The sequence below is a fragment of the Haliaeetus leucocephalus genome, unplaced genomic scaffold (genome assembly GCF_000737465.1).
Source record: "Haliaeetus leucocephalus isolate CR32 unplaced genomic scaffold, Haliaeetus_leucocephalus-4.0 Scaffold0, whole genome shotgun sequence".
Lineage (NCBI taxonomy): Eukaryota > Metazoa > Chordata > Aves > Accipitriformes > Accipitridae > Haliaeetus > Haliaeetus leucocephalus.
Genome location: NW_010972436.1, coordinates 2,588,759 through 2,610,488, shown reverse-complemented (window position 1 = coordinate 2,610,488; position 21,730 = coordinate 2,588,759). Strand labels below are relative to the sequence as shown.

The following is a 21,730-nucleotide window of genomic DNA, read 5'->3' as shown; positions in this document are numbered from 1 at the left end:
GTTCAGTTTACAAAAAGACGAGCAGGTGCAAGTTCCAAAATTTTTAGTCAACTGTTTATCACATTCAGTCATAATGAATATTGTACACTGTCTCAGGCCCTTTCTCCTTGCCAGATGCACCTTGTTATCTTGTGCATTTGCTACCATCCATTAATCCTAATGAAAGCCAAGGTTCCTAAAGTGCTGAGTGTTGTACAGACACAAAATAAAGATTGTTCCCCATCATAAAAAAAATATCTAAATTAAAAATGTACTCAAGGGATGCAAGAATGGAAGAATTACCATCCTCATTGTGTAATAAAGGGCAACTAAGGCATAGAACTATTCAATGATTTACCACAAAAATCACATACTAACTCTATGACAGAACAAGGCTTAGAAGCTAGATTTATGGAGTGCCACTGCAGTGCTTCAAACTACCTCTAAAAGCCTTGGCGTTTGTATGGCAAAAGATCCCAAGAGCATCAGATGAATTACATTGGGCTGCTGCAACAGTGATTTCACTATGGACTTGCCTGTTACCAGAAGAGCTACCAAGTAACAGACATCTGTCCAAAGTGACTGTTTTTCTTATAGATTTCAAAGGTGACAACCTTAATTACGTGGCACTGTATGTCAAGGGCAAAGCATACTGGGTTCTCAAAAGCTTGGTTCTATGTTACCTTTTTTTCTGATAAAGCCAGGCTTCAAAAATCCAGACAAGCCATTTCATGCTATTTTGTGTCCTCTCATCTGTGGTCCTATCTGTACAGGATTCTGATAATGCTCTTTAGCAACGGGAGTTCATATAGTAAATACCTTTTCTTCAGATCGTGAGGAGATTTCCTGAGCCCTCAATCATCTGCTTTTCACTACCCTGACCAGGCTAGCACAGAAACAGCTTTCATGCTGCTCAGGCAGAACTGTGTTTCTCTCCAGTTAATCCTTCTTGTCTTCCGAGGACAGCTTTCTCTTGGTCTGGCTAAGGTTTTACTTTGGGCAGCTCAAACAGTGAACATTGCTAGAATCACAGTCTTGTTAATGTCCAAGTGTACATAAAACGTAAAGCAAGCTCCTTCAAACGCTCACGTAAAAGTGCTCATAAATAGAATTGCAATTAGTCTGAACAGAAGTACATTCCTGCTACTGCTTCAGACAGATTTCCAAGACTTGGATACAAGTTGTGACGATTCTCCTACAATTGTATATTAATGACCTGGCTAAACAGAAACAAACAGGAGTATGGTTTGTTTATAAGCACTGACCAAGTCTGCAGTGGGAAAAAAATTAAAATTGTGGATTTGATATTTTCCACGTTATAGGTAATTCAGTTCTCAGAAGCCTAGCCAAAAAAAAAAAAATCAAAGTGGAGCCTACTTGATTGGCATTATAAAAGCAATTAAGTTACAGACCTGTCAAATATGTTAACATTTGGCTCTGTCTGCTCTAGTTGTCTATTTTGACTAGTTGTAGAATCATTTAATGATTTACAGACCTTTCAAGTCTTAAAGCATGGTAGCTGTATTAAAACTGTGACCCATTATTTCTTGGTCACATCATAAATTACCATGACATCATAAATATCTTCCTTTTTCTCATAGAAAGCTAGATTTTAATTCCTGATTTGAGTTTGAGGCTTTGTTTTGGGGGTTTTTTGGAACCTGCACTCATAAACACTACAATACTTTACTGCCAGTAGAAAAAGGAGTAATAGGAGAAAGGGATGTGTAATAAAATATAATTGTCAAAACAAATACATGTTTTAAACTGTAATGTATGTTCATATAAAATTTTGCAGTCATTATTTTTAATATAATAGGAAAAAAAGAATACATTTCAAATGGAAAGAATATTAAGTATGCTTGTTGGAAAAAAAATGGGCTTTTTAAGAGTTCAGAACTGTTCAGTTCTACAATCAGAAACATATCAACCTAAACCTATGCATCCCTTCTTGTTCTACAGTTTGAAAAATTCCCTCTCTCTTGCTCTCTTTTTTTTAGGGGAGAAGGGAAATGAAAAGGAAGAGGAGAGGGGAAGCAAAATGGAAAAACACCTCTAATTTATTATGGGAAAATACCTCTGGAAAAAAAATAAAATTACATTAGCCAATCCAAAAGGAAAATTCAAACCAGAGTGAAATCATGTTCTGCATAACTCCTTACTGCTTTCAGGAAAGGCCAGTTTAAACAGGTATGACTGTGTGAAAATTTGAGCAAACTACTTTTAAAACATCCAAACCTGCAAGGAAATGTGGGGTGAGGTCAAAGATAAGCAGGAACTGGACACCAGGCACTTCCCCACCCTTTGGTACAATCTCTTGGAAGGACTATCATGTTACTGTATGTTGCCTTCCCAAACTTCTTTACAAGGCTTAAATCTAAGATCAGATGAAAATTAATCAGAGACAATTAAAACAGAGCAGTGTTCAAATACAACAGGTTTGCAAATGTGAAGTTAAATTGAAGTCCAGATCTAGCTGCACTTTTTTGTACCAAAGTTTACAATTAGTTTAAATTATTTTCAGTATGCTGAAAATAACTCCAATTACAGTGGTTCAGAGGAGAAAACTACACTTTAAAAACACGTAATTAATTATAGTATATTCTTTTACATTATATTAATTATATTAAATAGACTTTAACTCCAATTAATTTATTTAACAACATAAATTTTATGTAAAAATAAAATAGCTTTTAATTTAATCAAGGAAAAAAAAATTTATCAGGAGCTTCTGAACTTTTCCTTAAACAAGAAATGTGAATGTTGGGCTTTTACACATGCAGGTAGAACTCCCCTTGAAAGTAATGCCTGACTACAAGGAGAACAGACCTTCGAGAACAAATCTATTAAGAGTTCAAGAGATGTATGCCATTTGCTTTCAAAGCTAATATGAGCAATCATCAAGAAGACCATGATTGCTTAACTATCTCAATAAACTATACCAAAACTTTTCTATGTGATAGCAGTTGTTCTTTTTTCAGATATACATGCAGAGATTTTTTTTCCCCCCCTGGAATACATAATGCTCAGTTTCATTCTACCCATAGCTCAGCCTTCTTTGTCAAACAGAATAGAATTTTATGAGATTTAGATTTCTGAATAATGAAAGCAATAATGACACCTTCAGTCTCCTTTAGCCTACAACTTAGAAATGTCTAAATTTCTGCAAGTAAGAGATCTAAGAAGTGTGGGAATTGCAGTCCGTACACCCTCTACCTCCACTGCATTGCCACAGAGAAAATGCAGCTCAGATGTGGACTTATCTTTATTACTCTCTGAAACATAAAATACATGTTGTAAGTAGCTTTATAAAACTATTTGTACTGGATCACTTATTCAGCACAACTCAATTGGAATTTCACATCATATTCCTTTATAAGAATTAATTCTGGACAGGATTTTGCACTTTCTAGATGAACTCCATCTTAACCGTATCTAATTTTTATGTTCCATAGCAGAGTTGAGGTTGTCCAAGCAGGTCCAATATGTTTTAACTTTATTACTATTACTATAAAGTCTCCAGAAATATGCCTAAAATTGTACTGACAACTTAAATAAAAGCAGATCTGTACGGGGTCTGTAATTGTACTGTGCTACATGATTTAAACTGGCTAATAGTGAGCACACACTGAGCAGCTGTGAAGGAAAAGACTGTGTGTGGAAAAGGAAAGAGGAGGGAGAGCAGAAGCAAAGGTTAATAAAGCAAAATGCTTTTTTCTTGCTGAAAATTAAGCCTCCGATTTACCTATATAATTGTATTACTATATGCAGACAAGGCAACATATATTATACAACTATTTCTTTTTAGTCATGCTATACTTCTGTTTTTCTTAATATTTTTGTGTGTGTTTTATGATTACTCTTTATTTTGCATCTTTGCATCTCCTTCCTGGTTACTTCCAGACACACAACGTGTATTTTTTCAATTAAACGTGGAACTGCTTTATTTAAGGAACTAAACGAAATAACTGTCTCACCTAAAAGCTTAGTGTTAAAGAAACACCTCAAAACCACCAAAATAATATTTATGCCACTTTTACAAACAAAATTTTCAATTGGTTAATATAACTAAAAAAAATAACAACAGTGCTGTATCAAAAAAATCAGGTTACTTTTAACAGAAGCTTTTAAGTGAATTAAGTTTAAAAGAAGCAAGCAGCTAAACTCGGTATGACTAGTGATTATTTTTTATTTAAAATATAAAATAAATTGAAAGACCATGGAAAAAAAACCTTACGGAAACTTCAAGATTATTGCCACTGTAAAATAAAAAGATTTCAGGTTGTACTTACAGCTTACCCAAGATCATCCCTTTATTAAAGAATCCCTGAAGGTAAGTTACAGCATTAGCAGAAATCAAACCTAGTATATTTGTACACTTTTTCCTTCAAGGAGGTTACGTCAGATTTGTGGTTTAGATGCTCAGCAGATCCTAGCTCTACGGTATCATTACAATATGTCTTGGAACCAAAGCTTTTTACTAGTCTAATAATGATAAAGGCTATACAGGATTCATATGAGAAATGAGAGTCCTAAATGAACAGCAGAGACCAGAGTTCATGGTGGGTGTCAGGCATTGTGCAAAACTGGAAGTTACATATATGTAATTTTTATGGGTAACAAACACCATAGTCAGTAGGAAAATTTCTTACAAACAAAGGAGATGGAAATTTTGAGTTAGTAATTTACATAACAACCTTCCTTAAGATTCTGTATAAAAATATAAAGGTTATACTTTTAATTATGTTCTTGGGGGTCTCAACAACAAAAAAAAAATCTCAACCAACCTATCACTTTCATCTTCACATAATAAAAAGCTATGAAACAGGCTGTTAACTGAACTAAGTGCCACGAGGTCATGAAGTAAAAGATCTTTCTATTTTCTTCTTTTCTTTTTTTTTTTCCAGGAGAGAAAACAGTTTACAAAACAGAAAAAGACTTGTTCAATGAAACAATCAGCTTTAGTTACAAGTGCAAAAGTCAGCCATGTGTACTAATTCTCAGTAATTATGATGCAAAGTGAACTCCTTGGGGACTTAAAAGTCAACGCCTGGCAATGGTTGGGCAAACAGTGGAGTGGAGCTACTCAGGTGATACTGACCCCTTCAAAGCCCTTTGTGTTACTGAACAACGCAAACCATCCAAGTATCTGCTCGGTCCTCCAGTTCTAAGGTATTAATGCTATACTGTACTCACAGGGACGGTATTTAAAACATTAAAATGTAGTATGCATCCCAGCACACAGCCCTTCCATAAGCAATGAATACACTCCAAGGAAACAGAACCACTGAAGAAGGAAAATTTAACATCTGTGTTTGTAACACAATCACAGCTGAGAATTAGATACTCAGAGCAGAAAGGTGACAGGGCAGGTGTCTTTTATGAAATTCATCTTAGTTGGCTGCCCCTTTTTAGACTCTTAACACATCATGCGCTCCTGTCTTCTTCCCTCCCACATAAGCGATTACTACATTGTGAAATGAGGTAAAAATCCAAGACTGAAAATTTTCAAAAGCATTCAACAGTGTCCTTCCTCTTTCCACAGTGAAATCGCAGGTTTCACGTTCGCTTAAACAGGGACAGAAAGTTAGGCCAATACAACACCGAAATCTATAGGAAAAAGCCTGTCTTTGGCATCTCGTATTTTATGCATGTGTTTATACCATGAGAGAAAAATTCACCCCAAAAAACTAGGCACCACTTGTAACGATAGTCTCTGTTGCTAGTCTGAATTGGGTTTAAAATTACAAAAAAAAAACCCCAAAGACCACCTGCAGAAAAGACAAGTTGCAACCCATCTACCTGGCACCAGACTATGCCCTTAAGTGGAGCACTCCAGTTAAAAGAAAATGCAAGGCATTCTGCCACCACATGTCTACTGCTACAACTTTATGCAGCATCTCATTGTTAATATATATTTCAAATACCAAATAGGACAAGCCAACATTTACAGCACGTTTAAAATACGTCTCAAACCACCTATCTCTTAAAGCAGATCCTTAGTTTACAACGAACTACTGGCAAAAAGCTTGCTGCAGCATTCTCATGAATGACAGCTCTCTGTAAAGAGTGCTTTTTGTACTGCATTAAAAAATTCACAGCAGTCTGTAAAAATAAAAACCCTAGATCAAATGACATTTTAAATGAAAATTTTGCTGAATTCTCTATGGCTGCTATGTTCATAAGACGTTTTATTAGTGTAAGGGGCAAATAATTTTTACTCTGCAAGCACTTTATTGCATTTTTCCTTCATTTACAGCATGCTTTTTATTTAGAGCTTTAGAGACCCACATTCTTCTCTCCCTCCCCTTCTTTTTTTCTCCCCCGAATGCTCCTAAAGTTACAGAACAAGGGGATCCTACCTGGCAGTCTACAACAGGTCAGTGATCAAACAGAAGGAGCAGTCAGACACCAGCCAAATCCTGCCCCATCTCCTGAGAATTATAGAAAGCCAGAGCTTCTCAGTCTGCAATACAACCTAGCCATTGCACCCTGAGGCTCAGATAATCATAGTACGCTCTCTGCAAGCACATACAGCACAAATCTCTGCACCTACTGAGGTTAAGACACAAGCATTTGTTTTTAAGTTGCTGCTCACTGTAGTTTTTGACACAGGTAGAAGCTGCTTGAAAATGTGACCTCATCTGTCTTATGACAGCTGAAACAAAGATAGATTGAAAATATACCAACATTGCTCTGCCCCAGTGATCAAAGCCCGTTTAAATAAACAGTGTTCTTTATCTGTAAAGTGCGCTGGTCTTTGAACAACTATTCATTTTACCTAAAGTATTTACATTTGCTTGAACAAAATCAATACACCAGCTAAAGTAAGCCGTGATATGAACAGACAGAACTAGATCAAACCGTGAAGTATTATCATTTACCCAGTAATATGCCAGTTGTTCATTAAGATACTACTTTGTGCAAGCAAAACACTCTTAAAAACTTAGTGGGTTTTAAATACAGCCTACATTCAGGAATGCATTATGTACTGAGTTAACATTACACAGCCTACGTCTGCTATGAACTCAAAGAAGCATGAGTAGTTTTTGCCATTTCAAAAAGCCAGTATCACTGTAAAAAGTGAAAATTAGTGGGTGCAATAACACATCGGAAAGAAGTGACGTGGCAGAGTGGGTGCCACAAAGTAGTAACTCATTATTAAGTTCTGGAAAGGTTAGCATGAATCCTCTTTAGGCTATAAGCTACAGCCAACATGAATAAAGACAGATCCTTTATTAAGGAAACAAACTCTAAGCTGTGAGAATTATACAGCGCAGTTAAAAGACACGATGCACAGAAACATTTACCCTTTCATCAAGAACGGCTGGCCTATCTAGGAAAGAATTGAGATGCTCTAGTAGAGTCTGCTCTTGAACTGGATCTGTGGTTAAACAGAAGTCTTAGTCCACATAGTTAATATTACACACCGCACTTTCATGAATCTCATATGAAAGAAATTAAAGATACTTACACAGCCACCAGCAAGAATTTCTGCAGCCAGTGGGACAGAGCCATCTTTAGTCATAAACTTATCTCTCACAAAATCATTAACCTTAAAAAACAAACATTTAGGAAAGCTGATAAATTAAAAAAGGTTGGAGAAAACATCAGCTGCAAATTCTGTGCAACTGAAAATGCAAATATATCCATGAAGCTACCAACTAACAGATATCAAACAAATCTTAGATTTTGTATGAAATATTGTAAAGCTATGTTCTTCTTTCTAACAAAGATTTGCAGCACAATTCAAATATTTATTACTGAAAAAAAGATAACAATCACTAACTAAATAATAAAGTCATTCTCTGAAAATTAATGATAAAATCACTTAAGATTTTAGAAATGCTCACTACATTTAAAAATTTAAATATAATTTCAAATTAATATCAGAATGTTCAATAATAAGTTTTAACACAATAGTAACGCAATTAATAGCATTAAGTACTTCCTTTTTAAAAAATGCATACTACAAGCTTTGGTGAATACTAGCTTACCATTGAATAACCAATACATTACGAATGGGTTATAAGAAGAAATTCTTCAGTGCCTTAAAATCATTCAAGAAATAACAAAATTACAGAAGCAAAACATTTAAGAAAAAAAATTCATGCAAACAAGTTCCTTTCTTACCAACACTACACTGCATGCTCATATTATCTCCTCTTGCACTGGAATTAAACATATAGGAACCACAAAAGCCCTCCAAATCCAATAAATAATTACCCATTTTTGCTAAGAAGTGAAACCAAAGGCCTGTGCTACTTACAAACAAGCAGATGAGCTGAACAAGTTGAATAAGCTTGTTACATTTTGGAGTGAGTCCAAAAACAAGTTTTCAGTAAGATTCTTAAAATGTACATATATATATATCTGCAAGTGACTTGTGAACATTACAAATGGCATACAAGTCAGATATAAACAGTTGCTTTGTGCTTTTTGTAATTAAGTTTGTATCAAGCAAAAATCAGAGAATGATAGAATTGTTTAGGTTGGAAAAGACCTTTAAGATCATCCAGTCCAACCACTAACCTAGCACTGCCAAGCCCACCACTAAACCATGTCCCCAAGCATCACATCTACAAGACTTTTAAATACCTCCAAGGATGGTGGCTCAACCACTTCCCTGGGCAGCCTGTTCCAATGCTTGACAACCCTTTCGGTGAAGAAATTTTTCCTAATATCCAACCTAAACCTCCCCTGCTTCAACTTGAGGCCATTTCCTCTTGTCCTATCACTTGTTACTTGGGAGAAGAGACTGACGCCCACCTTGCTACAACCTCCTTTCAGGTAGTTGTAGAGAGTGACAAAGTCTCCCCTCAGCCTCCTTTTCTCCAGACTAAACCACCCGAGTTCCCTCAGCTGCTCCTCACAGGACTTGTGCTCCAGGCCCCTCACCAACTTGGTTGCCCTTCTCTGGACACGCTCCAGCACCTCAATGTCTTTCCTGTAGTGAGGGGCCCAAAACTGAACACAGCACTCGAGGTGCGGCCTCACCAGTGCCCAGTACAGGGGAACACTCGCCTCCCTGCTCCTGCTGGCCACGCTATTTCTGATACAGGCCAGGATGCGATTGGCCTCCTTGGCCACCTGGGCACCCTGCTGGCTCATATTCAGCCGGCTGTCGACCAGCACCCCCAGGTCTTTCTCTGCCGGGCAGCTTTCCAGCCACTCTTCCCCAAGCCTGTAGCGCTGCATGGGGTTGCCGTGACCAAAGTGCAGGACCCAGCACTTGGCCTTGTTGAACTTTATACAATTGGCCTCAGGCCATCGATCCAGCCTGTCCAGATCTCTCTGTAGAGACTTCCTACCCTCAAGCAGATCAACACTCCCACCCAACTTGGTGTCATCCGCAAACTTACTGAGGGTGCACTTGATTCCCTCGTCCAGATCGTTGATAAAGATACTAAACAGAACTGACCCCAATACTGAGCCCTGGGGAACACTCTGCATTGCTGCTGACACATTAAGGATAAAAATCCTTAATGCGCTAATTGTAATTAGATAGACTTTACAATGTGGAGAAGTGTGAAAACAATCCATTTGCAAACTTACAGTAAGTTTTATGGCCTTCTCTGGTGCTACTCCTAATAGCTGTGGTAACAGACCTGTAACATGGAAATAGAGAATTCATTGCATCAAGTAACTTGGTATTAACTAAACAAATCAACCAATATATATAGAGATCACCATCTAGAAATGGGCAATTTTTACAGCAATTCTGTGTTCTTATATTTAATGAGAATACTTAAACATTTCATTTTGAGGACAAACTTTGTGCTACCACTTCAAGTGCTATGACTGTCTATACCTGTTTGTTTCTTTAGCTTTTTTAAATGTGATATTAGCTCACTTTAACACTAACCCAGATTTGCCAACTACATTTCAGTACTCTGTCCTAAACTAACATTTTCTGCATCTTCACACAAAAATTAAGACTATCTAATTAATTTTGTGAGATACACGACGCATCCACTTAAAAAATCATGAGAGCAGTATCTTTTTCTGGCAAAACCAATGGCATTAGATAGCAGGACCCAAGAGGATAGGAATCAAAATAATGCAAAATATTCAAACATGCATGATTACATTCTTGAGCTCTTTGCACAGCCAACTCACCAGTTCTTAGAACAAAGGAAGTTATGCTGCTTTCTTCCCAGGTATGGAATTTCCTAATTTATTTTGCTAGATGTGATACACTAGAGAACTGGAAGTGGGAATCTCTGACTGCTGGCTTCACTTGCCTGAAGTGAACGGTCGATATTTTGTAAACTTTTGGATGACACAACCTAAAAATACGCCAAGCTTACCAACTAAGCCTGGGGCTAAAATGGTGTTGCCAGTATTCGTCAGCATAACAAAATTAGGACACCATTCAGAAATGTGAGAAAAATCACCCTGGCTACAGTTTCTGGTGCAGACCCCCTTTGTTTCAGTAGCTCAGGCAGCAACTTTGGATACTTTCTACAAAGCCTGACATTTTCACCTCTCCATGGTTTTATTTTCTGGGGAAAAAGACAACAATTAAGGTTCCACATCTAAGAGCAAACTTGCCAAAAAGCATTTCCCAAAGAGCTAAACATCAGAATAACAGAGAGAAAGATGTATGTGCACTGGATTAGTGTATTTTTCCATCCTGCTACCATCCATCAGCTTTACTGGTTACTACTGATGCTCTTAATAAGGAAATGACATTGGAGAATAGCACCATTTGGGTTGTGGTAGCAGGAGGGCCAGCCATATTTATATACTAATGCCTTTAAAATTTTGCACCTGTATTAGCATTTTTGTTTTTCAAGTGTCAAAAAAACTAATTGCATATATAGTTGACGTACATACATACATAATATTTACCCAAAACAATTATGTTGAATTATGATCATATGGCTGAATATTCAAACAAAGAATACGATAACGCTAAGTTCATATGCAGTTGCTCAAAAGAAGAGATTCTGCAGAGTAAGATAAATTTCAAAATTTGAATTTCTTAAACAGTTTTAGTTGCACAGGTGACTCGAATCCAGACTTCAATGAAAAACCATTAAGACAGTCAGAATTGTGTAATTAAATACTACATTTTCTACAGCACTATGAAGAAAACACAAGGATATACAATGAATAGGATTTTTTTCAGTAGCCTTATACAGACAAAATTATCTTTATAACTGCTATGATATTCACATCTTGCTATAGGACGTGTGTGGCTTTGTATAGACATTATGGCTAATGAACTTTCTATCTTTGGAGATTAAAAAACATTCCATTTACTTTACAAACACAGTACCTGATCCTAAATCTAATCCAGTAGAATTAGAGCAGGTCTGTAAGCAGATATGTAATTCCAAAAGAACCTGGAGATCATTAATTTTAAAATCACATATAAATATATTACTACACCTAAGCTAAATATAACATGACTTTGAAGTTATATTGTATCAAATGAACTACAGAAAAAGACATTCTAAAATATCAAGGTATAAAATTATAAAAATAGTCCAGTTGGGAGATGTGTATGAACCTCCAGTTTTAGAAGCAACATGAGCAGGACAAATCAAATTGATTTTCACTAGACTGATCTGAAGATGGCCTTTTCACCATTTTTCAGCTCCTAAGACTTTGCATTTGTAAAGGCACTTGTAAAAATGGAGAAAAACGTGTTTATCTTGGCACAAGTGTTTTTTTTCCCCATCTGGTCCATTCCTTTTGCACTCAAATCTGAATGGGACTGTTACATAAAACTTCAATATAAAAGAGAAAGATTAAAAAGAACAGGTAGAAGTTACAAAAAAAAAAAATCCCATCAACAAAAAAACCCCCAAAACCTAACTGAACAGCCAAAAACCCAGGGCATTATTTTCTTTTTGTCTCTCTACTTCACACACAATTTTAGAGTATAAAAGTGCTTTTTAAGTTTAATTACAGATAATGCCATGCTTGTTTACTGCAAGATAGCATACAGTATTCTAAAAAAGGCAGCATTAATTTTAATACTATATTTTATAGCCTTGCCAGATACCACCTCGGCCTTAGGAAGGTAGAAGGACTCTTCGTTTGCTCTCATACCTATGTAATAAAGCTATCTGTAAGTAGTACCTATGCATTCTATATGTTATGACCATCAAAACTAAATTCTCTTTTCTTTACTGTTTTGATGAGAGCCCTGAAACACTGTTGAAAGATTTCTGAACTAAGTTTTGGAAGAAAGCAAGCACATCAAGGGACGCATATGAAGATGTCATTTTTCTGTTGGGGTTATCCTGACACGCTGGGAATTTTTCAGTGTTACTATGCATTAGCAGATCAGCAACATGACACATACACAGATGTAGGACAGTCTTAGAAATGTCTGACAGCGTCTTAAAAATGTATGCCTCTTATAACACCAGAGAATAACTTTTTGCACATAGGTAGCCTACTAGTATAGTATGTAGCAAACATTACTCAACACATTTTTATATATCCAAGGCTTTTTAGTAGCAATTACCATGTACCACTTCATATCTGACACACTGTCGTAGTACGACTCTATGGGCAGGTGAAGGTATATGCAAGAGAAAGCACCAAGAGCTACAGTCAGTTTGCAACATCATACAAGTTACTTTCTGAAAGCTGTCTAAATACATTGTGAATATACATGCAATAGCTCGTCCAGCCCAGCTGTAGTGACGGCATCCAGTAAAAGAAAAAAAAAATCTTACTTGGCCAAAGTATTTTTTCAGACATCTAAAAGTGAAACTTCAGTTTCCCACTGTGTAATGGATGTGACTTTCCCTTCATAGTAGAAAAAAACACTGGCTGAAGGAGTTGTTGCTCGGTCTAGGTAAAATATTTGAAACCATTTGGACATCTGACAGAAAGGCAGTACAGAATACTGCCAATTTTTTCTATTACAGGATTCACACAAGAAATCGGACAATTAATCACCAGTTGCCATTCAAGCAGAGCTCCCTCAGACTAGAAATGGGGCGTTTCTTGAAGATTTTGTGCTTCAACTGAACTTTGGGTAGGAGTAGGCTTGTACTTCCATTCTAAAAAAATTGTACTTCAATGCATACTTCTGGAGGAAAGCTTCTGCCATGGTCTTGTATCATTAGCATGGGAGTCCAACAGTAATAATGAAGCTGGATGATGAATGAATGATTAAAATCTAAGATTAGAGGGCATCTGGAGTCACTGCAGTGCTAGAAGCACCATCAGAAGAAATAAAACTAACAAGTTCCTTAGCAGTTAATGATCACTGATGACAGAGTCTTCTGCAGCATTTCCTGTCTTTTTCATCCTCTAGGAGAAGTAGCATTAACAGCATGGCTACTGAACATTTTCATGAGCTACATATTATCTCTGGTACTTAAATTTCCCATAAAATTTCTATCAAGTATAGGTGAAATAACCTCTACTAAACGCACTGCTTAAGACTGTGAAACATTCTGTGACTCATCAGGTGGACTTCTGATTAAAATAATATTAAGAAATATAGGTGACCTTATCTGTTGGAAGAGATGTTGACAAATTGCAGCTTCCAAAATTTTCTTATATTTGTAAGTACATAAATACCTGTGAGTTTCTAAATATGTATTTCAGGGATAAATGTAGTCACAACAGTAAATTATAGGTACATGAGATGAGTATTCTTTTCAGCCACACTGAGAAAGCGACAGATGAAAAACGTATCTCAGATGTACAGTCTTAAAAAGCCCAAATCTAACAACACAGCATTCAAATAATGCATATTATTAAGATTCTACAGAGGTTTGTATCATGTTTGGAGGGTTTTTATGAATCAAAGTATCTTCTCAGTGAAAATACTGATTATCCTTAGAATCAAATTGACATTAAACAAAATTTAGTGCTCTCTTTATATCCACAAGATGGTGTAATTTATCCTTATCTGAGATGGTGGTTTAGAATATGGTGGTTTTGCCCTTTTCAAGTTTGGAATAAAATAATGATACAAAAAAGAAAAATCAGTTCACTTTATTGGATGGAAATATGTGCCTTGTATTAAAAATACCATCTGAAATGGCTGAGTTCAGAGTAAGGTTTATAATTCCTGTTTGCTTTCTTGCAGTGCGTCATGACAAAGAGACCACTGCTCCAAATGCTTCTATTATAATTTTTTTAAAAGGTTTTGCATCACTATTCAGCTAAGCAGGAGAAGTCTACCAATGACTACTCCCTCCTCCTCTGGGGAAAACCCCCCGCATTTACTGAACTCCGAATGCACCACAGTGTAAGAAAGAATTCCACTTACTGATGAACAGCAAAAAGTAATGTACTCTAGTTTGTCTTACCCAGTGTAGTATTTAAGACCAGAACAAGATGATTCTTGTTATAAGTTTACTGCATTAAATTGGGTCAATATACTAAACTATAAAATGTTAATTTCAAATTTTCTTGTCCTCTCAAGCTTACCCGGAAACCTTCATTCTGCACTCAGTTGCTCAACTTTCTCCATCATCATCTCCTTAGACAGCAAGCAACAGTCCAAATTTACAGAACTGCAGAGAGGAAGCTCCACATTTTCAAGGAGTTTTCTCTATTTGACTCTTTAAAAAAAGAAGTTAAATCAGGGTGCCCTTTAAGTAGAGGATCTGTAGAAATGCAGGTCTCAATTTGCCTCTGAAATGATGGTGTTCTTTGCCATCACATGATTTCTACTATATAATCCAGAATCAAGATTATTGCCCTGGGTTTAGAAGTTCAGCTCCACCAAACTGTCTGAGATTTCACTATTCAGTACTCCTTGGAAGACTGAAAAGTAGTGAAGGGGATGGAGAACAGAAGGACAAGCTATACTGATGAAGGTTCCTGAAGTTCCCCAATTTGGCAATGAAAAAATCACTCCAAAACCACGACAAGCAAATAGAGTTAATATGCATTTATGACATTACTGAGGGTTTTTTTTTCCCCAGATGAAAAAATCACTGTGCTTCAGAGTTTCATTAAGACAGAAGCAGATAATACTGGAATTCTGCATATTTATTCTTTCAGGATCCTGGAAGGAAGAGACATACAGTTGCAGGGAATACATTTTGTTCTTTAGCCAATAACTGGGACTTCTTACAATTCTGATTACTATAAATACTTACGAAATAGAAACCATGTCAATACTCTTTATTAAATTATTAGGCCTACTCAAAAAATTGCCTCAAACAGTCAATAATAACAGTCTCTTCCCATCTCCAATTGTGCTGAAATAATTACAAAGTCTGTATATTGCAGAGGAGCTACTTAGCCAACATCCAGTAACTCAGGTCGTATGTTAAAGAGTGCACATTATCACACCACTTAGTTTTAATGTGGTTTCACACATCGTCTTATAAACTGTTACTTTTTTTTCAGGTGCATATAGCTTTCCCAGATCATAACAGTAATTTACTGAAATCCTCCAGTCTTCATTCCTGACTCAACTGCTTTTAGCAATTAGTTTCTGTCATTACAATATTCTTATTTTCAAAAGTTAAAAAAAGTTTCTAAGCAAGTCAGCTAAAGATGAAATAAGTAATGCAAGTTTCAAATCCTCCCCAATGACTACGGCAGAGGGGGATAACAGATCTCAATAACTGGGATACCAGAAGTATAATTTGCTTTATCTCTATGACAGAGAAGAACTGCAGTCTCATGCAATAGTTTATGATTCTTTGACTACTTCTGCGTTACCTGAACTTACACCATTGACGCCAGAACTGGGACAAGGACAAAATAAAAAAGCGCCACCATCTAACTGCAGGCACTTACCTAAAATACCCAAAGTGAGGATGATTTACATCCTGAACAGAGCAAATGAGCTTTTGGAGCTTTCTCCATTGACTACAAAGGGAGCTTGGAACAGCTAACTTCATAACTTGCGTGTGTTGATTACATATATAAAGCTAAGTGGCTTGAAACCCAGCTAACCTCTCTGGCTGACTCAACAATCACAAACTAAGGAGAGGCATACATAAAACCTGATAAAGATGACTATTCCCAATGATTAGTGAAGCACATGCAACTGGTTCAGAGAGACCTTTTTGTCACAAAAGATATCACAAAAAGAGATCTGGTTAATAACAAGGTACCACATTTTCTCTATGTTTTTAAACAGAAAGAAAACAGATAAGAAAGAACACAAACAAAAAAACAAAACCAGATGATCTAATTTCTTATCAAACAGGACAAAACATTCTTGGTATTAAGGACTGCTAAGGAAATAAAAACTTGACTAACAGTATACTTTTGCTGTAGGAAATTGCTATTGTTGCCCTATTGCAGGTGAGGAAGGAAGGGACAGAGAGTTCCTAGAATGTTCTCATTACAGTGAGGTTTTAATTATCAAGAAGTTTGCAAACACTTCATCTATAACAGAGTAGAAGCAAAAGCACAAACCAGGCAAAAATTGAAGTCTCAACAAAAAAGGCTTAAAAATCCAGAGGCCCACTGAACTTTTATTAGTATCTTATCATTAGTATATACCACCTTTTAAACTTACCTCTATAAAGCCCAAAGAAACCTTCATAACGTAGCACTTTCTTGAAGCAATCAAAGCTGTTTTTATACATAAGTTCTCCCACAAAAGAGCCTGTAGAGCGCTGGTTTTGCATTCGAGTTTTTACCAAATCAATTGGGTAGACTGCAGTGGCTCCAACAGCTGCAAATAAAAATCAAACTATAAGAAAACATGATTTTGCATTTGCCGTGTTTGACTGCCACGGTCATCTTCCACATTTACATCTCAAGTATCACTTGTATCTTTTTTCCTCCACTATATATTCTGGATACATTAAACTACCTCCTTGTTTTAACCAAAAGCACTTCCTGGCCCTACGTCACTATTAATCTGATTCTTCTGAAACTGGTTTGGTCACAAATGAAATAGCAACACCATCTGCAAACTCCAAGGGCTCGTAAATTCCAAAACTCTTGTAGACCAGATGACCCCTTCCCCTTCAAACTTATAGACATCCCATCCCTTAGACATGGCTCCAAGGGAAAGACTCAGAAGCCTTCCACACTTAAATGAAAGGCAGAAAGGGAAGAAGGGCAGGAGAAGAAAAAACCCAAACAGTGAAGATGAATATTCTTTTGCTCAGCCATGACTAACCTCCAGCAACCGAACCAAGGGCAAATCTGTATGCCGATTCTGCAATCTGGATGAGAATAGGTCGAGACACATCACCTGAAGCTTTCTGTCGAGACAGGATTTAAAAGGAAAGACAAGAAAAATAATCAGAACATCGTATTTCATGAGAGAACATCTCATGATCACACAGAGATAAATATACAGATACCTGGAAAAAATCCCACAATAAACTGGAGATTTTGTTTTCAATTATTATTTCTTTTCCACTGATTTCTAAGTGCCGTATAATGTAGCCTCTTCAGATTGGAATAGCAAAGAAAGACTGATACTACAACAAAATTATACAACTCCAAAATCAATGGTCTAAATGTGCATATGAGGGCACACATATTGCATCGCAAGTCATTAATTTTCTACAGCTAAAAGCAACTCCAGTTTGGAATTTCATTCTACTGTTGCCAAAACCAGGTATACCTGTTACTTCTCAGGCCATCAACTATGCAAGCATTGTTCATACATATTAGCCAAAGGAAAATAAGGTTTCATAAAGCAAAACTTAATTTTGCTCACAGTCTATGAGTGCTAGATTCAACCCCATGAAAAATAAATTGCAGAAGTGCTCCAGATTTAACATTTCTATCTAATGAAAGAAAAGAATTAGGAAAACAGAAGTTCTGCAGGGGCATTAAGCCTTCCATACTTACTATCACTTTTTGTAATACTTTTTTTTTAGGATACTACAAGTAAAAGGACAAAATAAAAATATGGATATATTTTTTCCTGAAAACGTGTTCAAGTTCTAGCTAATGTTCCAGTGTGCGTGGAGCTGGCCAGAAAATAAATTGAAGGTATCAATATAGCTGAAAATATTTTCAGTCTTAGCATCAAGCAGCTGACATTAAAGAGGAATTGAATGGAAAAATGAAAAGGTAGGACACATATGCAGAAGAAATTGTAAGATTTAAGCAGGTTCATATATCCTAGCCTCTTAAAACAGCATAAATCATACTAGCAAAGACAGTGGCCCCAAAGCAAAAATTGAAGAAGCTGCTACTTTCAGCACCTCATTTTTGGCTACATTTTACTGCCACCTATTGTAACTTACGTTACTTGATATTCAGTCCAATGCAAATGCTTTTAACTCCTTTAGAAGTCTTCTAGGAATAGATGGTGAGCTTTTGGGAGCCAACTCATTTGAATTCATCCCAGCATAGTCAACATTTAGTCACTGCTCAAACAAACATAAAACCGCCACCCTAGATACTGTCTTGGAGTGGTGGTGGGGGTGTTCACATGTAGGGGAGGGAGGAGAAGAAGAAAGAGAAGCAAGAGATGCATGTGTACACACACAGAGGCCTGGCTTATGGCCTGGTAGTCCTAAAAATGTAGCCTGCATCAACTCATTGTGGTCAAACTGGCGTCTCCGCACAGACCCAGAGCAGGAAAAAAAAAACCAGCAAAAAACCCCTTAGTCTCACAAGACACAAAGTTAAGACTGCCTCAAAATAGAGACAGAGAGAAACAGAAACAGAGGGTTAGTTTTAAATCTATTTGTACAGAAACTCGTGTCAATGAAAATATAAGATATGCTAAAATAATATGAAAACTAAAAGGTCAACAGGTTTGACATTTGAACAACATTCTTTTTTTTTTTTTTTTGCCTCAAAGACAACAGAAGTTCATTTGCTGTTATACCATCGAAAGCCTTTAGTTTTTGGAAATGCAGAGAATATTAATGCTTTTACTGAAACTGTAATGGTAGACTAAACAATCTCTCCTATTTTGATATTCAGCAGAGCTCAAGGCAAAGTAGAGAACACTCTGAAGCCAGGAACTTGCGTGTGTGTTCAGAACAAGGGCTGCTATTTAATAGGCTAGATGCTGAATTTGCTATCCATATTCGAAGCAGGAAGTCTTCTTTCCTCATTAAAAAGAGCAGAGAGCAACAGAATCACAAAACATAAACACCTTAATTAGGTATACACCTAATATTTACTGAATGGCTGGGTGACACTCATATACATTTTATCTTTCCAAAGTAAATTGCATTTAACCTGTCCAAATGCAGCCCAAGAGAAAGGGGCACAGAGAAGAGATGGAGAGTACGTGACACAGGTTAAAAATAAATTCTAACAAGAAGGTATTCCTCACAGATATTACAGAACACAAGAGAAAAGCAATGTAGCCAACAACACAGAAGGAGGTTGGCTATCTATTTACTTGGCACTGGAAACAGATAATAGCATCATACTGGCTTCTGTTCTTACCTGCCTCTGAGCCTCAGCCAGGTTGTAAGGCAACGTCCCTTCCTCCAGAGGAGCAATTCTTTCAATATCAGCTAACGTCATGCGCCTGAGGAAATTAATTCAGCTTAGCATTTGCTTAGAGATGGGTTTTCAAATCACAAGAAGTTACTTGCATGTGGCCACTACTACACAATCCTGTTCCCCAACACCACCTCCCACTCCTTCCAAGGAGAGAGGAGGAAAGGAAAGAGAGGAGGACAGATAATTCTCCACTTACCCCCGTGGCTCATATAGATCTGCTAACTGAAACAAGATGTCAACTTCCATGGGTGTAACCTGACCAAATTTCTGAGCTGCCAGAACAAACTCCTCTGCAGCAGAATAAAAATATAGAAAAGAAAAACTAATCAAACTAGAACAAATAATCCAGAGCACCCCAGAGCTGCTTTACATTTTAGCATTAAGTAGAAGATGCTGGTGGGGGAGGGAGAAGGGGAACAAAAGTGACCCACCACAAAAGTGTTTCTGCCACTATGTAAATGTATGTTTTAAATAGTCTATCCTTCATGCAAGTAAGTACAACTCTCTGGTCTTAAAGCTTAGCACTATCAGCAGGATTTAGGATATCTGACATACGGTATCAATCAGTTGCCAGTCAGAGGGAAAAAAATAAAATAAAAAGCAAACAGAAAAAAACCTCAGGAGTCAAGAGATGTGGAACTTTTCATGCATAGTCCCAGTAGGCCACATTAATGAAACTTTGGCATTGCACAGGGAATTCTCTATAAAAGTGGTTAGATATAGCAGATAACATCTTGTTCCAAGCTTGTAGATCAGCTTACTGTGTCGCCAATACAAGTTTATGGAATTCTTCAACTACCCTTGAAGGTCACTTTAATAGGCTGCCAATTTGGCAGGAGTCCTAGGAAGTTTTTTAAACTTTTAAATATCTTTACATACTTTCCTCACCCTGCCCCCACCACCAGTTTACTAGGACCTTTTTCTGATTGAAACAAAATGAAAAACCTGGAGGGTGGACTCCAACAGGAGTGTACAAAACTGAGTGGCGTACCAAGGAATCCTAACGAGGCAGGCTTTCTCCCCCTCCCATTGATTTAAAAGCATACAGATGAGGTCTTTCCCTCCACCCGCCCCAACCAAACACCCAAGGAAACTTCCAGACTGCAAACATTTCTACCAACCCTTAGTGACTTCCACATCTTTTCTATTTCCAGCCAGAGTACTGTAGATCTTTCTAATGAGCTCCATGTTGTTAAGGAGAGAATTAAATCCATTAAAATAGGAAAAGCTGACCTGATGGGAAGTGGTACCTCCAGCAGCCTAGAGTAGAGACAGTAAAAGAAGAAAAGAGTAAGGACACTGTTACAAGACTAAGAAAAATCTTGAAATGAAGGTTTTCAAACAATGTTATTTTACAAGAGCGACAGTAGCACAGGCTTGCTTTTTAAAAAAACCTGCAAAATAAAGAAAACTATGAAAGATTCTTATGTTACTGAAACTAATCATGACCAGAATGTAAAACTCTCCCCACCCTACAAACCTAAACAAATACATATGCAGGATTATAGCAACATAACCAGTAGTAATTTACAAAGTTCAAGTTTCAGTACTGCTTCACTTGGAAATGTTTCATAAGTTGGCTTATTTCTAGTAATGAGGAAATCTACTTCTACATGTAAAGTATATTACTATACAGAAAATTTCAACAAAATCAAAACATATTCTGAAAAAGGTCAACTGAAACATTTAAATTCACAGGCATTTCAAGTCATGGAAAACCAGCAGTAAGCTCTCAGGCTTGTATCAGGCAGTCAAACAAAATGGGAACAATAAGGTTCAAACAGTTATTCATTCTCAAATGAGAACTGAGCCTAAAACTTTATTTTAAAGTGGTGTTGGGTCTGCACACAGAAAAATTATTGAATCAATTCCCTATTTAAAGTATAAGATTGGTGATCAAGGAAATTTCTGAAAACAATGCATATGCTTGCCAAAATTTAATTGATCTTGAGGAAGAATCAAAAATCTTATGTTTTATGAAAGAGTATATGACCCAAGAAAGCTGGTAACAAGACTGGGGAGAGAATCAAGGGAGAAAGTATCAGATCTCATTGTCAGTCCCTAAGTCTTCTGGCTATGCTTTTTGCTATATGCTTCTTCCAATATTCTGTCCAGAGTTTGCAGTTCTCATCACTTCACAAACCCCCTGGAATTCTCCCTTGCAAGTCAAAGCAGAACAGATTTCTTTAAACATGGATATGGCCAGACTTTGGATTACTTGGAAGGTGCTGTTACAAGTTCCCAAGATTAGAAACTGTGGTCAAAACCAAATGTAATTTTTTTTTTCTTCAGTGAAATTGCAGAATTGTAATATTTAATTTGGTTTATGCACTTCACGCTGAAAAAAGTGTATACTCTAGTGTAA

The 21,730-nt window shown here is 36.8% G+C and overlaps 1 protein-coding gene across 1 annotated transcript in view; it reads right to left on the bottom strand.

Annotated features, from left to right (window-relative positions):
- The window catches only part of SLC25A13 (solute carrier family 25 (aspartate/glutamate carrier), member 13), an 81,272-nt gene that overhangs the window by 22,887 nt on the left and 36,655 nt on the right, over nt 1-21,730 (bottom strand). The window contains exons 7-13 of the mRNA XM_010569125.1: nt 20,487-20,625; nt 19,562-19,655; nt 19,306-19,390; nt 17,060-17,144; nt 16,448-16,606; nt 9,535-9,587; nt 7,454-7,534 (exon numbers count right to left, since the gene is read on the bottom strand). Coding sequence (XP_010567427.1) covers nt 7,454-7,534; nt 9,535-9,587; nt 16,448-16,606; nt 17,060-17,144; nt 19,306-19,390; nt 19,562-19,655; nt 20,487-20,625 — 696 coding nt within the window. The remainder of the gene's footprint in view (nt 1-7,453; nt 7,535-9,534; nt 9,588-16,447; nt 16,607-17,059; nt 17,145-19,305; nt 19,391-19,561; nt 19,656-20,486; nt 20,626-21,730) is intronic.